The 16,977-nt window shown below is 33.9% G+C and overlaps 1 protein-coding gene across 7 annotated transcripts in view; it reads right to left on the bottom strand.

Moving 5' to 3' along the window:
- The window catches only part of galnt14 (UDP-N-acetyl-alpha-D-galactosamine:polypeptide N-acetylgalactosaminyltransferase 14 (GalNAc-T14)), an 87,846-nt gene that overhangs the window by 6,532 nt on the left and 64,337 nt on the right, over nt 1-16,977 (bottom strand). For 5 of the 7 annotated variants that reach the window (XM_073932858.1, XM_021468474.3, XM_005160825.5 and 2 more), the window contains 4 exons: nt 13,801-13,927; nt 11,459-11,551; nt 11,263-11,346; nt 9,221-9,365 (listed from right to left, as the gene is read on the bottom strand). In XM_073932858.1, coding sequence (XP_073788959.1) covers nt 9,221-9,365; nt 11,263-11,346; nt 11,459-11,551; nt 13,801-13,927 — 449 coding nt within the window. Of the gene's footprint in view, nt 1-5,030; nt 5,079-9,220; nt 9,366-11,262; nt 11,347-11,458; nt 11,552-13,800; nt 13,928-16,977 lie in introns of all 7 variants that reach the window. The other 2 variants (XM_073932855.1, XM_073932856.1) reach the window with 1 other exon arrangement.

The raw sequence follows: 16,977 nt of genomic DNA, 5'->3' as shown, positions 1-16,977 counted from the left end.
CTGTGGGATCATGACTGTCTAATCACATGGGAAAATAAATTCAAATACCCATACGTATGGACACAATCTGAAAAAATATTTAAAATATCCAGAGACAAAACAAGGATACACGCTGGCAAAGCGGCAAAGCTTTTACAAGTGGGAGGAATGTTTTTGCAAATGTACTGTCAAGCTCCCATCAGAATATGAAAATACTGTAAACATACAGAATAGCCTCAAGAGGGTATTATATTATACAGCTGGGATGTCTGGTAAAACCTATCAATTGTATAACCGAATAGCAGTGGGTGGAACCTAAGGTAAAATAATGTAGGGTAGTGTACTCGCCTTTGACATCTGGCTAAGGGACCACCAATGAAAACAAGTCTTTGGGCCAGTTATTTGGTACATTTACATTCTTGCAGAACATTGATTAATGTACAGGTACATTAAAATAAATAAACGGACAAAATAAAATAAACATTAATGCTATGTCTAAACTACACGCATGTTAAACTCGATGTTGTGCAGACTAATCAACATCCCAGCAGGCAACCAACATCATATAACCTAGGTATTTGGTTATATTTTGGTTGCGACATCAAGGAGCAAAATCCAATATCAGTTTAACGTCAATTGACGTCATAATAAGACGTCTATACAACGTCAGTATAACATCAGTAGACGTTGATCTTTGGTTGGTTTTAGATTGTGGAATAAACCAACCAAAGTCCAACATCATCTAAACGTCATAATGTGACGTCCATACAACGTCAAAGTCTCACATCAGTAGTCGGTGATTTTTGGTTGGTTTAAATTTGTGGCATTAACTAACAAAAATGCAACATCTGCCTGGCGTTGGACATTGACATCTGTCTGACGTTGGGTTCTAACGTCAACCCGATTTTCATTTCCAGCCAAAATGCAACATCCCCATGACGCTGGACATTGACATCTGTCTGAAGTTGGGTTCTGACGTCAACCTAATTTTCGTTTCCAACCAAAATCCAACGTCCTGTGCCTGCAGGCATATGACTTGCATGCTGGTTAAACATTTTGTAAATCGTGAGAGATCACCGATGCCATGACAATGTGGCATTTCATCCAAATACTGTTGATCAAAACCCAATGTGTTTTTTTTTTTAATTAAAAATATCAAGTTTAGCTAATGCTCACAAACACATGTTATTGAAACAACAGGAATTCATGTAATGTTTTACTGTGTCATGTTGAAAATAATAAAAAAATAATAAATAATAAAAAAACAGCACATAAATAAATGAATGAAAGGTGTATCTGTTTCTTTATGATATCTAAAACACCTGTGTTTGTGACTAATATTGTAGGAATCGAAGAAGAATTTGTCCAGAAAGCCAGATGCTACTTCCGTGTTCTCGATTATTAAAGTTGTCAACCACTGATTGTTTGAGAAGCAATGTGCCAATGACTAGCTTGGATAATAACATTATCGTGTAGTCTAAATCTTGCATAACACATGGTGTTAGTTTGCTCTAGAACTAGTCTTTGGGCCAATGCATTTGCCTGTCTGACAGACCCAAAAGCAAACCATTTTTGAAGCTTGATTACATAAATGTTTGCTATAACCAGAAGGCTATTTTAAATTATGAAATATGTACAGTAGGAGGTGCCACTGGCACAAAGCCCATTTATATGTCAAAAGATCAGGGGGAAATTTGATGGCATTATCTTAATAACGTTTAAAACTGGTAAGTCTATTCTTGACAGTAATGTCACGGGTTTACTTCACAATTCATCCTTCCGGCATTTACATTCATGCATTTTGCAGACACTTGTATCCGAACCAATTTGCAAGGGAAGAAAATAAGCAATCTGTCACAGGGGCTACAATATTCATAGTATACAATGCCAGGTTTATTAAGCAACTAGATTAGGAAACAAGCTAGAGTATTACATTCTCGTTCATTTAAAGATGTCTGTTCTAATCTGTCAGCTCCACTTAACTGGTAAACAGAGAGCGAGGGAGAGAAGTTGGAAGAATACAGCATATTTTCCCTTTGCTTTGAAAAGGTGGTCTCATTTGCTGTTCTGAGACACGTAGTGAGAAGATGACACAGAAGGGCAACGTGAAAATGTACTTTTGTGAGCCATGCTGATGAACCGCTTCCCATCTGGTGAGTCTTACAGACGCTTAACAAGGTCACACGCAGCAGGCAGTGGGGAAATATGCTCTTGTGGTGTTATGAACACACTTAAGTGCTCTGAAATCACTTCTGTGGTGTTCTGGACCCAAATCTACAGTCTGTCATCATCTCTGAGCTTCATAATTTAGAATAAACATTTGAAATATTCAAATTTTTATGGTGCACAATAGAATGAGAGATAGAGAGAGAGCGAAAGTCCAACACAATATCGCAGCAATTTATAACTTTTTGATTTAGTGGCTAATTTCTATGAATTTGTACAGTCTCATTCTTATTTTTCAGTTTGATTTGCTCATCCTCCAACCATCTCCAGATTGGAGGAAAGTCCTTACCCTAGATGGAGGAGTTCAATTATATTGGGGTTTTGTTCATGAGTGAGGGGAGGATGGAACATGAGATTGACAGGTGGATTGGAACAATGGCAGCACTAATGCGGTCGATGTATTGGTCCATTGTGGTAAAGGAGGAGCTGAGCCGAAAGGCAAAACTCTCAATTTACGGTCTATCTACAGTACGTTCCTTCTCTCACCTATGGTTATGACTCAAGCTTTGGGTCATGACCGAAATGACAAGATCTCAGATACAAGCGGCCGAAATGAGTTTCCTTCACAGGGTGGCTGGACACACCCTTATAGAGAGGGTGAGGAGCTCTGACACCAGAGAGGAGCTCGTAGTAGAGCCGCTGCTCCTCCACATCGAGAGAAGTCAGCTGTGGTGGCTCAAGCATCTGTTTTGGATGCCTCCTGGACGCCTACCTAGGGAGGTGTTCCAGGCATGTCTAACCAGGAGGAGGTCTCAGGCAAGACCGAGGACACGCTGGAGGGACTGTCTCTCAGCTGGCCAAGGAATGCCTCGGGATCCCCCCAGAGGAGCTGGAGGAAGTGTTTGGGGAGAGGGAAGTCTGGGGTTCTCTCCAAAGACTGCTGCCCACGCGACCCAGCCCCGAAAAAGCAGATAAAAATGAATAAAAGAATGAATGATTTGCTCATCCCTCAAGGAGGAATATTGGTGGTCTTTCTTTTTTAAAAATATTTCTGAATAATATAATTAATTCACATAAATTAGCCAACATGTAAAATAGTTTCCTTGAGAGATCAGGCTGGACAGTCTAAGGTAAGGCTGGGTGATAAAATGATAATCAGGATTTCTGCATGTTTCACCAAGTCAATAGGATTTTTAAGACTTTAATAAGACTATTATAAATGAAATTTCAGATTTATACACGACTAAATGCTAAGATTTTTTTTTAATGCCCCAGTTGGTCCAATAGAAATATTTTTTTTTTACTTGCCTCATCAAAAAAGTTCTTAGCCACATATTAAATAGAGCATCAAAACAAGCAAACCCTAGTTGCATACATTCTTTTTTTCAACATAACTTTTTAAAAAACTATAATAAACTAAATGTATGCACAACAGTCTGTCCAGGAGATTTTTAAAAAGTTTTACCGAAATGTATTTTTGGTGATTGGACACAAATGTGGAAGCTCTCTTGCTTTTGTCTTGCTTGCCTTTCTGTTCTTTTGTGGGTTTTGGCTTGCGTTGTGTGATATTATGTTGACTTGACTTTAGAATTTGATTTTGTTCTTGTTTCAGTTGTAGACTGTTACTGTTTTGTACATATTTCATAATCCTTGATCATTGGTTTCTTAATTCCCCTGAAAATCTACGAGTTTAGCCATCACTTTGTAACACGCAGAAAACTCCACTGTCTAAACACACCAGTTTAGAAGTGAGCACCACTCGCTGTAAGTGTTATATATATATATTTTTAGTTAAAAGTGTAGTTAAGATAGGGCATCCAAATGCTGAAGATGATTCTATTAGGTAGTTTAGAGGATAAATATCAGGTTTTTGACATGTTGCTTTCTTTTATTTGTCACAGCTAGAAATCCTCTTTTATTCTTAATAACATACATTAACTGATTTATTATTTTTTGTGAGATACTTAAACTTGTACATATTATTTTTGCTGTTTGAATTCTTTTTAATTGTGTAAATAAATTAACTTATTTTTGCATTATTTGATGGTCGTTTTGCTATTATTGCCACCAACTCTCTACAAATTAAGTCACATCAAAATGTTACCTCTTTAACCCCTAGAGCTAAACTTTAGTCGTAACACATGGACATGGAAAAATTAAGACCCGTTTCAAATTATATAAGACCTACAGCACAATATTTCAGTTGTAATACATGTACATAGACAAATTAAAACCTGTTAAAATGAAAACGTTCTTAAAATGTAAGATATTTTAAGACTTTTTAAGACCCCATGGACACCCTGATAACTAATTATCATGGTTTCACTTTCCTTGATAAAATGACAGTGTGTTTAATAAATGTTTAATATGGTGTTATTATGCATGCTTTAAAGTGGAACTAAATGGTTCTGCTTGTTTTTGCCACGCAAACTGTTAATCCATTCATGCAATTCACAGCCTAAAGCAGCACAAGTTCAGGTTTGTTTACTCGCGGGTTGTTCTTAAATCGATTATGTGAGCAGCTCTAAAGAAAAGCGCTTAAATTGAGCAAAGAACGCAAATGTCTCATGATTTAGTTTAAAGGCAGATGAAACAGTGCTTTTGTTCTCAATAGCACTGAAAAACAGAGGAAACACTGTTACCATGAATGATCCAGTTAAAGGCTATTTGTTGATTTACTATTTATTCACTGTAGTTACTGCACCATAATATTGTGGTAGGATTGGGAAATACTATACACACATGAACTTTGTTCATTTATTAATTTTCCTTCGTCTTGGTTCCTTATTTATCAGGGATCACCACAGTGGAATGAACCACCAACTATTCTGGCATATGCAGCAGATGCCCTTCTAGCTGCAACCTAGTAATGGGTAACACATGACCTTTATATTATTAATTTGTCCTTCCAGGATATTGTGAGTCCAATGGTTCTGGAAATCAAAACAGATCAATTTTCATGATAATTTTCATTATCTTTTTTAAATCACTTCCTAAAACGCACCTTTTTAGCTTGGCTTTTTAATATTATTTTATTAGTCCTTTCTACTGCTACATTTTTAAATTTTAGACGTTTCATTTGTCTTATTTCTATGTTTTGTATTCTGTCTTTTTATTGTTACTTTTTCTTATGTACAGCACTTTGTTCAGTCTTGTAACTGTTTGTAAATGTGCTCTATAAATAAATGAACTTGAATTTAAACTTGATTTTTACAAGATTTTATATATTTTTATAACAAAACACAAAAATGAAGCAAATAATGCCTTAAGTTTTGAAAAAAGGTAATCCCAAAAGCGCTTATTTTAGGTCACAAATATCAAATAAAGAAATAGAAAAGTCCCTGAAATCTCTTGGAGGGTCTAATTCATGTAGATGTGGTAAATGAATGAAACGATTATAATATAATATAATTATTACAATAATTGCTGTTATTAAGCTACCCCTATTATGCAATTTAAGAATTGTTTCAGTTTCTGTTTATTGCTAAAGCACATTTAAAAACAACAGCACTTGACCAAAGTGTGGTACATAACAGTTCATAAAACAAACAACAATAAGATACAGAGAACAGAAAGAAAAAGCACAGCTCTCAATGAATAAAAATGTGTTTTAGGACTAGTTTTAAAAGCAGACAAAGTTTTGGCCCTCCTTACAGACAATGGTAATGAATTCCAGCTATTGCAAAGGTACAATCTCCCCTGTGTTTCGAAATAAGGAGCATAAGGTCAGCAGACCTCAGAGACCTGGACGAAGTGTGCAATTGAATTGAAGATCAGAAAGTCAGGTTGGGGCAAGGTCATTTAAAGCTTTAAAAACAAGCACTAAAACCTTAAAATCAGTTCTAAAACGGGAATCCAATGAAAGTAAGCCAGTCCAGAGGAAATGGGTTCCTTTTTAAATGTTCAAATTAGGGCTGGGCAATATGGCAAAAACACAATCTCTATAATTATTTTTCATGTTAAACGATAATAATATATATTTCAATATAAGTTGGTATTGCTTCCATATTTAAAAGAGTACCCCATCAATGACTGAAGCCACAAAAATTAGAGGGTCCATTAAACGGCATAACATTTTTGGCTGATACATTTTCAGTGGAAAAAAATTCAGTGCATCTCTAATATCAACACACTTTTAGATTCCTGTTGTTGCACATTTCTGCTGTGTGATTGGCTCTTAGATCAATGTAGGGTTAAAAAAAAGTCCAGAGCTTATCATTGTTATTGACATAAATTTTATTGCGATTCTATATAATATCGTTTATGAGCCCAGCCTTAGTTCAAATTTAATCTTATTAAATTTAGTCTTGCAAAAATCTGCAAGCCTTAGCTGATAAAACCTTGACTGTGCAACAGTACTTATCAGTTTGTAAAGTTTAAAATTCATATTCATCATTACAGCCAATTTTTTAACAGCGGTATTAGCATGGGAAAGCAAAGAGCCCATCAGTGTTAGCAGCTGTATTTGTATCTGTTAGGACTAAAAATCATAATGTTAGTCTTGTTCTCATCATTCATGCATTTTCTTTTTGGCTTAGTCCCATAATTAATTAGGGGTCGCCACAGCGGAATGAACCACCAACTTATCCAGCATATGTTTTACTCAGCGGATGCCCTTCTAGCCGCAACCCAACACTAGGAAACCTTGTTCTCATTAAAATGTAATAATAAACATTAATTTCTAAATATTTTTTACAAAAATCATCTCCCTTTAAATTTTTTAATTTGCATAGAGTCTTTCAATCATGGTCCCTAAAGCATGTTTTAATATAATAAAGTATAATTAATCAATCAAACATTTTAATATTAATATAATGTATCATTCTTTTTTTGTATGTCATTTTGAATGATAACTAATGCAGTATTGACAAAATGCAAACAATTCTTCATCAAATTTTACCTCTGTGTCCATCTCTACAGCCCAAATTACATTTAAGGAATTGAATAGGCTTTAATAGCCATTCTCAATTCAATTTCGAATGACGCACAACACTGTTTTTTCACCAGGTCTCATGAGCAGGTGAGAGAGCCATGAAGGTTGACAGTAGGGCAGATTAGCTGCGTGGAGACCAGAGGGCACCTCTTTGTTTAATATAATTACACAGCAGTGCACAAATGTGACCTGAATTAAATCCCATTACCCTGCTGTAAAAGCTGCCCTTTCAACATGCCCCTGGTAACATAGCATTTAATGTAATCTAGCATCTCCGAGTCACTGCCTAACAGTGTGAGATGTCACCGATTCCCGACACCGTGAGAGTAAAAATACACACTACCTTCGCTTGACCAAATTGTTTAGGGTAAAATATGACCACAGTGCTTTCACGATATGCTTTATGTAATCATTAAAACATGGGTACACTTTTTTGCCAAACTCAAATGACCAAAAGATAATGCAGGTAGAGCTAATTCTGCAAGCAACATTATTAAAACTAAAGGTTCCTTATTGGTATAGAGTGGAGGAACTATGACGTCAATTTGTATGCAAGAACCCGGAAGCGAGTTAGCATTTTAGCAGTTCCGGTTCCCTCATCCCAAAGTCAATGAGTTTTTTTAGTGGGATTTTGGTTAAATTGCTTAAATAATGTTCGTGGCTACCACAAACTCGAGATACTTTTACATTTTGTTCTACGACATAAAACACATCAGTTACACAGTTGCTATCAAGCTGCTATGTCGGAGAAATTGTACGTCATCGAGCTGAACTGGTCTGGAACACAGCCCGCTTGAGTTGGGCATTTGGATTTGTCTGTTATTTAAGCATTTTTATAAATAGTATTTTATAGTTTGTATTATTTTTCTAATTGAGCATTCATATTGTGTGTTGCATTTGCTTAAACTTGAATTGAACTTTTAATAAATCTGTTTTATGAAAATTCTGCTTATCATAGTGTAGCTGTCTCTTTATTGCTTTCACTAATGCAAACATGTGAAAAAATAGGTACAAATAAATAAATATTTAATGAGATTTTAACGTGATTGCTTTACATTAACATACATCTAATCATTTTTTGACGTTTTTTTTTTTTATCCGAACACATTTAACTGTATGTCATGTGTAACTGTAATATGTACGCTCACCTTAAAAAAATATATAGCATATGTGAATGTATGGGCTGCTTTTCGCTGTACTTCGTGAAAAAAAAAGGATATTGAATGTTGTTCTCTATCCATTATGGGACTTGCAGGCATTTTACTTAGGTAAGCGGGCTGTACGCGCACAATAAACTTATGTAAATATAACTTATGATAATAATAGGCACATTTATAAAACATACTGTACGGTACGTTTTTTAAAACATTTTTTAATAACTGTAAAGCGAAACAAATGTATTTCTTACAAGAAATCTATCCAAAAGGTACCCAAGTCTTTATACAAATGTGCTTTTTTTTTTTACATATTTAAATATAATATACAGGGTGGATTATAATATAATAAATTAAGAGAGTAAATCTTTGACATGGACCATATTTCGAAAAATAAGCTTAAAACATTGTCGTTAGCAGTGGTCCTGACATACCAAGAGAGCGCCCTGAAGTCAGTGTAGTCTGTTTATAGCCTAATGTTAGCTTTTCAGTTCTTACATTTGCATTTAGGACCCACAAGAGAAAAAAGTGATATCATTGTGGAAGGATTATCTAGTTGGACACAATGTGTGAGTGTAATGAACTGTTTGAACATACAGCTTATTACTTGCAATCTTCAAAAACACTATGGGAAAATCCTATGGGGATTTTGACGAGGGAACCAGTTTTATGCTAACAGCCGATTGGTCTACAAGGTGACGTCATAGTTCATCCACTCTATTGATGGTTCCATGAAGGAAATATAGCATCCATAGAACCTTTCCTTTCAACAAAAGGTTCTTTATGGAGAAAAACTTCTTAAGGCTTCTTAAAATGTTCTTTGAGGAACTCAAAATGACTCTTCTATTGCATTTGTGTTAAAACCTAATTTTGAAATCTTTATTTTAAAGAGTGAACGATAGAAGTATTTATTGATATAGAAAAAGAAAGCTGCTTATTTAATAATTAATGCATGCTCCTTCTGATATTATGTCATGGAGTCTTGTACCTGATTGGCTGCTGGTGTCTCTTTGGTGATGATGCAGGGTGCGAGTGTGAGCACTGGGAGATCCTGGCCTTCGACTACTCGAGACTCTAGACAGTTCTGTCTCTGCCGGATCACACCAGACTTGGCATCAGAATCATCAGGTACTCTGGATCGAGGGAATTAAGCACAATAGTATTATAATAACAAATATACAGAATAAAGGGTACACTTAAATGAGGTCTCAATTCTTGCTCCTAAAGGATATTGTATTTAGAGCGGTTGCTATAATACTCAATACCTCACTGTATGTCATATACATACACAGAGTGACCAAAGAGCCTGTATTTATATGAAAACTCAACATAAAGATTTTTATGAAAATTCAGCCACAAAAAGCTATAAATAGCCCATGAAAATATCAACGTGAAATGAACATTTAAATAAAATGCATTTGTTTTGTAAGTTCTTAAGTTGAACATACCTGAATTATTCATCCAAGTACATCTTTCAATTACCTTTTTACCTTTAACTCAATCGTCCAATGAAAATTCCAAAGGTAAGCAGCACATTTCATAAGATTCATTGAATTTTTGAGTGCACCTCAAATTCTATCTAACAACTGAAAGACAGAAACTAGTGCCACTCAACATTTTTTCCATCTTTGAAAATCTGGCAAATATATAAGTACATTACAAAGAAATTCAAATGCATTTCTCTTTGAACATGTCCATTTGTCCAAGAACTTTATCCAAACTTTGTCCAAAAAAAACATTAGTTTGTTGCTTTTTTGAGAGAATCATGTCCATTTGTCCAAGAACTTCATCCAAACTGCCCAAAAAACATTAGTTTGTTGCTTTTATAAGAAAAGCTTAAAGAAAATTGAGATATTTGAGAATCTCCTAAACTGTAACAGGAAAGCTTCTGTGTATTTAAATGAATACTTAACATTTTTAAATTGAAGTTTAGTCTGTTAGTTTTACTTATAAATGTGCTCAATGTGTCATTAAAAGCAGGGATGATGTTGAGATTATGTTGATAAAACTCATCAGCTTCAGTGTTTCAGGGTCATTGTTCGCAGATAGCCATAGACTGGCATTACGCAAATGTATTACAGATCTTCAAATATCAGTTATTGAAGTGAAACTGGAGTCTCCGATAACTCATTTTGGCAGTTCATATTCAATTATTTCATTAACTGTTAGCTATAATATATGCAGTAGGTCCTGCATGAATGATGATATTTAAAGATCACGTGAAGCGCTTTGAAATGTGCAATTTTTATTCGATGTTTGACATAATCTCAACTGGAAAATGAATAAAGGGTAGGATGTAGAGTAGCTTCTCCCTATTTACAAAAACAGACAATAGAATTTATTTTTTATCACAGCTCTGCCAGTTAGAGTCGTTGAGATCAAGCACATCAAATGAAAAGCAAATGAGAAGTGTCTTGAAGGGGGAAGGACATATGTGATACTAGTGAGCATTTAATTGGTCAAGATTTCATGGAACAACTGAAGTATGAGGTGACATGAAAAAACACGATCCATTTTGTCGTGACAAACTGCAAGCTGTGGATGTTTATATCAGTATTATATTTTTTAAATGCAAATTTTATCTGTTTTGGGGCACACATACTCAAACTAACAGTCTGAAACTAACATCTAAAATGTTTTATCTTAATTTCATGGGACCCTTAAAAAGTAAGATGTAGGCCTTTAACTAAAATTGAATTTTTTGTTAACTAATTTATGTCAACATACTGAATAATACACGCACACCACACACACACACACACACACAAAAAAACCCTGATTATAACATACTAGTTTTTGAAGGACAACACGCATAACAAACATACAATATATGAAATCTGCCTTAGTGGGTGGAAAGTCTTTCCATTGAGACAGACGTGAGCAGACAGACAGCACTAGCGAACTACAAAACAGCTTTAGGCACAGAGGGGCCATACGCTGCCGTGCTAAATAATAACATGGCACTTTACAATCATCAATCACCACCCGCAGACACTCAAATACACACACCGCACTGACTCCTCAACTCACTTGAGCTCCGGATAGACGTTGTCCAGATACCACTTGAAGGATTTGCAGTTGAGACTCTTGCGGAGCTCCTGCCTGCCGTGAATGCTGATAAGAGAGAAGAGAATGAGCGGAATAAGAGATGAATCTTTTCCCTAATGCCTCCTCATTATGCAGCAGATATACACACATAAACGCACACGAGCTATCAGTCACTCACTCTCCATAGGATTTTCCCCTGGCAGCTGGTCGAGCCGAGTAGTAGAACAGTTTGAACTCATCCATCCAAACCTCAGCGGTCCTTCTGGTGTTCCTGAAACAAAGTGCATTGAGTATGAATGTTAAAGTGTTCCCCAAAAAATAAAGAAGACTTGTCAAATCGTAGCCATGAAATATTGTGTGTGCTGTACATAAAGGTTGTGAAAAGATCCGCCACAGACTTTCAAATGCACACTAGATTGTCGAAGAAGAAAAACACATTCAATTCTATACCTATTAGTTGTTGGTTGGATTTTGAGAGTGTTCTGGGTTTTTACATTCAGATGAACTATATAAATAACCTTCTGGGGTCTGAGGTGATTTTGGGGCAACTAAGATGTTTTGACATGCCCTGACAATTGTTATTACAAAGTATTTGCCAACATGTATGTGTGGATGTATGGATGTATGTATGTATGTATGTATGTATGTATGTATGTATGTATGTATGTATGTATGTATGTATGTATGGATGTATGTATGTATGTATGTATGTATGGATGTATGTATGTATGTATGTATGTATGTATGTATGTATGTATGTATGTATGTATGTATGTATGTATGTATGTATGTATGTATGTATGTATGTATGTATGTATGTATGTATGTATGGATGTATGTATGGATGTATGTATGTATGTATGTATGGATGTATGTATGTATGTATGTATGGATGGATGGATGGATGGATGGATGGATGGATGGATGGATGGATGGATGGATGGATGGATGGATGGATGGATGGATGGATGGATGGATGGATGGATGGATGGATGGATGGATGGATGGATGGATGGATAGATAGATAGATAGATAGATAGATAGATAGATAGATAGATAGATAGATAGATAGATAGATAGATAGATAGATAGATTTATTTAAGAGAGTGTTTTTAAAAAAACATAGATAGATTTATTTAAGAGAGTGTTTTTAAAAAAACATAAACTTTTGTTGCCCAAAAATGCTGTTGGTGAAGACGGAAGGCCAAAACGGAGTAAAAAATGTGTTTTAGATGAAAATGTATTAGTGTGAACATGGTCATAGTCTGACATCTGAAAAAAGTAAAGTAAAGTAAAGTGAAGTAAAGTAAAGTAAAAAAGGAAAATTTAACATTTAGCTCTGCTTCATTTAGCTTTTACATTAGTGTTTTTTATTTTTTATTTTTTTTTTGACACCAAACTTTAACATAAGGCATATATATTTAAGGATCTTTTGCCACATAACTTAACATTGTAAACACTTGACTGGATTATAAATGTTTTAAATCACAATACATTTGTGCACTAAAAACTTGAATTAAGAAATTTTTTTGCTGCTTGTTCAAACTACTTAAAAATGAGCTGAAACCATGAGCAGGGACAATTTACACCATCAATATGTAGCATGCACTGCACTTTAACCAATCCATACTTGAAACAATACTGCCTACAACTATGTGGACACCTATTCATTGTACATATTGCTGTCAATTTTTCATTGTCCTGTTTTTTTGGGAGTATGCTGTTGTATTTTGTCGTTGTATTTGCACTGTCATTTTATTTGCACTGTCAGTATTTTGCAATGTTGTGGTATTTGCATTATATATGTATTTTGTAATGTCTGGAGCCAGCACCTAAGCTTTTCACCCATTATAGCACACAAGCTGCTGATGATGTGACAATAAAAGTGATTTGATTTAAATCTTCAATCCACCTAAATTTGTTAAGTTATCGATTAGCATTTTGTACACAGTACATATAAATGACCATATGTGATTGTTACAATTCTAAACTTGCTAATGGATGTAAAAACATATAGTATTAAGGGGTGTCTAATAAGGTCTGCTAATGTCTTCTTCAGCAATTATTCATTAGCGCCTCTGAACTATATGAGGAAACAGATTTTGTTGACTGAGCACACTGCATAGCAATTCAGATTCAGAGAGAATGTTGTGCTGGGCCCTTAATATTTCATACAGTTTCATGCTGAGGTTTTTCCCCAGAGGCGAAACGTGATAAAAGCAAACAAATTTTACACAGCAGATTTTCTTCTAGGCAGAAGTTGGAGCATTATCTCTATCTTTGGCAAGAAAAAACAACAACAAATAACACAGGAAAATATTAAACAGAGATAACATAAAAAAATAAATAAAAAAACTGATTAAAATATTCAGATTTACAGGTTAACATCCCCCAAGGACAAAACAAGGTCTTCTGGTGCTGATAAAAAATGTTGCATTCTTTATCAGCAGGAATATTTTAATAAAAAAACTTGTATAGATATGACTTAATACAAATATGCACACTTCTCAAGACTCTTACTTTATGTAGGTGTTAGCATTGCCCTCTGGGAAGATGTAAGGATGTTTCTTGCGGAAAACGTGGCCGACCCTGCTACAGGGGATAATTTCCAGGCTTCCTCCACACATCCATACTCTGAACGAGATTTCTACAAACACAAACAGTGAACACCAATCACAGTGTGTTAGATTCAGTAATAACAATAATAATAATAATAATTATTATTATATTTCCAACACTTCATTTCATGGTCTCCAAATAATAAGTATAAACTCACAATACAGAAACGGATTAACTTTTAAATTAAGGCCTGTTCAGAGTTCTGTGGTTAATTAACTGTATATGTTTTCGATGAACCCAAGTGTTCATCCAGTTTTTTTTAATTGCAAAATGTTTATTGACAAAGTTTTTAATGGCAAAATTCATTTATTGGCAGACAATTCCACCAATTAGAGAAAAAACTTCAGAAATAAAACTTGTATCGGAACTGCAGCAATGGTTTGTCCGTTTGTCATCCTCTGAGAAAATGGTTGATGGCCGTCTAGTTACTACAGATGCAAAGGGAGTGCAAGCGCAAAATTCATTGAAAATGGTGAAGGAATCCACGTGCCATGCACTTTTCACATGCTTTTACATGCGATATGTGAACGGACTCTGGTTGGGTTGCGTCATCGCTAGCTCAGGTCAAAATAACACAGATTGTAATTAAAAAAGGATGCAAGGATGTTGCCAGTGGCTTTTCTTGTGCATCCCAGCCACTAGCTCCCCATCTGAAATATTTTTTAGCACAAATATAATATACATTCAACTTCACATTTTTTAATGTTCAGTGTGTATTTAAATAATGGTGGTTGGTTTCTATACTCGAATGCTTAGATTTGATTACCATAATTTGTTTTGTTTACAGAGTTTGAGGTTTACTGTATCATTATTGACATCTTATTGATGTTGATCTACTTTAAGGTTTGCTTTGATTGTTCAGGGTTTACATTTTACCATTGCACACACTTTGTAGCATTTTATTTATCAAGTTTAAGAGTCTCTTTAACACTTATGTTTATTTTATTATAAGACATAAGAGACAAGATATTTTTGTTGAATTTTTTGTTTTGTTTTTGACTATTAAAACTAATTGTCGTAGTAATGTTGGTAAATTAAAATAAAGTGGTTAAATAAAAAACTCCTGATATTCCTAAATGGATTGTAAAAAATATTACATCATTTTGATACCAAATTATATGATAACATTATAATATTTTTTTTCTTGTATAGCCCAGCCCAACTTTTATAGTCAACAGAACCATAAAAATATCCCACATTTCTCTCATTATCAATGTTGAAACTGCTTAACATTACATTTTGAAACTTCTTTTTCATCAGGATGTTTTGATAAATAAATGAAATACAAATAGTTGGTCTTTGCTGTGCACTTTTGATCTTTTGAACGTGCTCTTGATGAATGCAAGTACTAATTTCTTTCAAGAAATAAACCCTACAGGCTCTGCATTGATTACAGTTTTTTACAATTGCTATGACACTTTTATCAATACATTTAACAAGTTTCCTAAACTCTTAACACAGTTAGCACAACATCCATCTTCGTAGGCTATACAATTAACACATTTCTTGTTGTTTTGACACAAAATGCATTCAGTTAACACAAATTTAAAATGCTTTAACTTCTTTTACACACAAGCACAACCAAGAACAAAACAATGTAATTTTACAGTCAAATTTACAAATGCTTTAACACAGTATGTCAGAACAGATAACACCATGTTCTAAACAGAAATTATATAGGATAAAGTCAAAGTGAACAGCTGTTCTAATTGTGAATTGAAACAAATATATTCCCTGTATTTTATTCAATTGCCAATGAGAAACAGCATATTGCTGTTATTTAAAAAAAAAAAAAAAAAAAAAAAATATATATATATATATATATATATATATATATATATATATATATATATATATATATATATATATATATATATATATATATATATATAACCACAATATGCTGTTTCTCATTGGCAATTGAATAATATATATATATATATATATATATATATATATATATATATGACAGCTGATCCCCATCTAGAAAGCACACTCAAGTCTTGAGGTTTTTCCAATCACATGATCATATGTTCTAATAGAGGACTCTTGAGGTTTTTAAAAGAAACAGTGAGCGCATCAAAGAACTCTGTCACCAATACGTCCAGGTAAGATTATGCAATTCAGTCATTACTGTACTATACAAAGTGTGTTTTGCAGTAAACTACTCTTTAAACCTGGAGTTCATAAGTACATACAGTAGATATACAGTACAGCATTTGCATACACTGTGTCTAATTACTTTCAGAGAGTCATGAAGTTAGAGGCCAATTACAGTTTTTTACAATTGCTATGACACTTTTTTCAATACATTTAACAAGTTTCCTAAACTCTTAACACGGTTAGCACAACATCCGTCTTCGTGGGCTATACAATTAACACATTTCTTGTTGCTTTGACACAAAATGCATCCAGTTAACACAAATTTAAAATGCTTGAACTTCTTTTACACACAAACTCAACCAAAACCAAAACAATGCAATTTCACAGTCCAATTTACCAATGCTTTCACACAGTATGTCAGAACAGATAACATCATGTTCTAAACAGAACCTATACAGGCTAAAGCCACAGTAAGCCACAGCTGTTCATATTGTCAATTGAAACACAAATATATTCTCTGTATATATATATATATATATATATATATATATATATATATATATATATATATATATATATATATATATACAGAGTTCTGTAATGTGCTCACTGTTCCTTTCAAAAACCTCATGAGTCCTCTTTTTGAACATACAGTATGATCATGTGATTTGAAAAACCACAACACATTTTTTTTTAGATGGGAATCTGTTGTCATATTTATATATATATATATATATATATATATATATATATATATATATATATATATATATATATATATATATATATATATACACACACACACACACACATACACACACATGTATATATACATAAATGTATGTATGTATATATATATATATATATATATATATATATGACAGCTCCCATCTCCCATATGAACATGATTCCCATCTAGAAAGCACACTCATGTGTTGAGATTTTTAAAATCACATGATCATACTGTACGTATGT

This window comes from Danio rerio, chromosome 20, assembly GCF_049306965.1.
Source record: "Danio rerio strain Tuebingen ecotype United States chromosome 20, GRCz12tu, whole genome shotgun sequence".
NCBI classification, from domain to species: Eukaryota; Metazoa; Chordata; class Actinopteri; order Cypriniformes; family Danionidae; genus Danio; species Danio rerio.
This window is presented reverse-complemented; position numbering and strand designations above follow the sequence as displayed.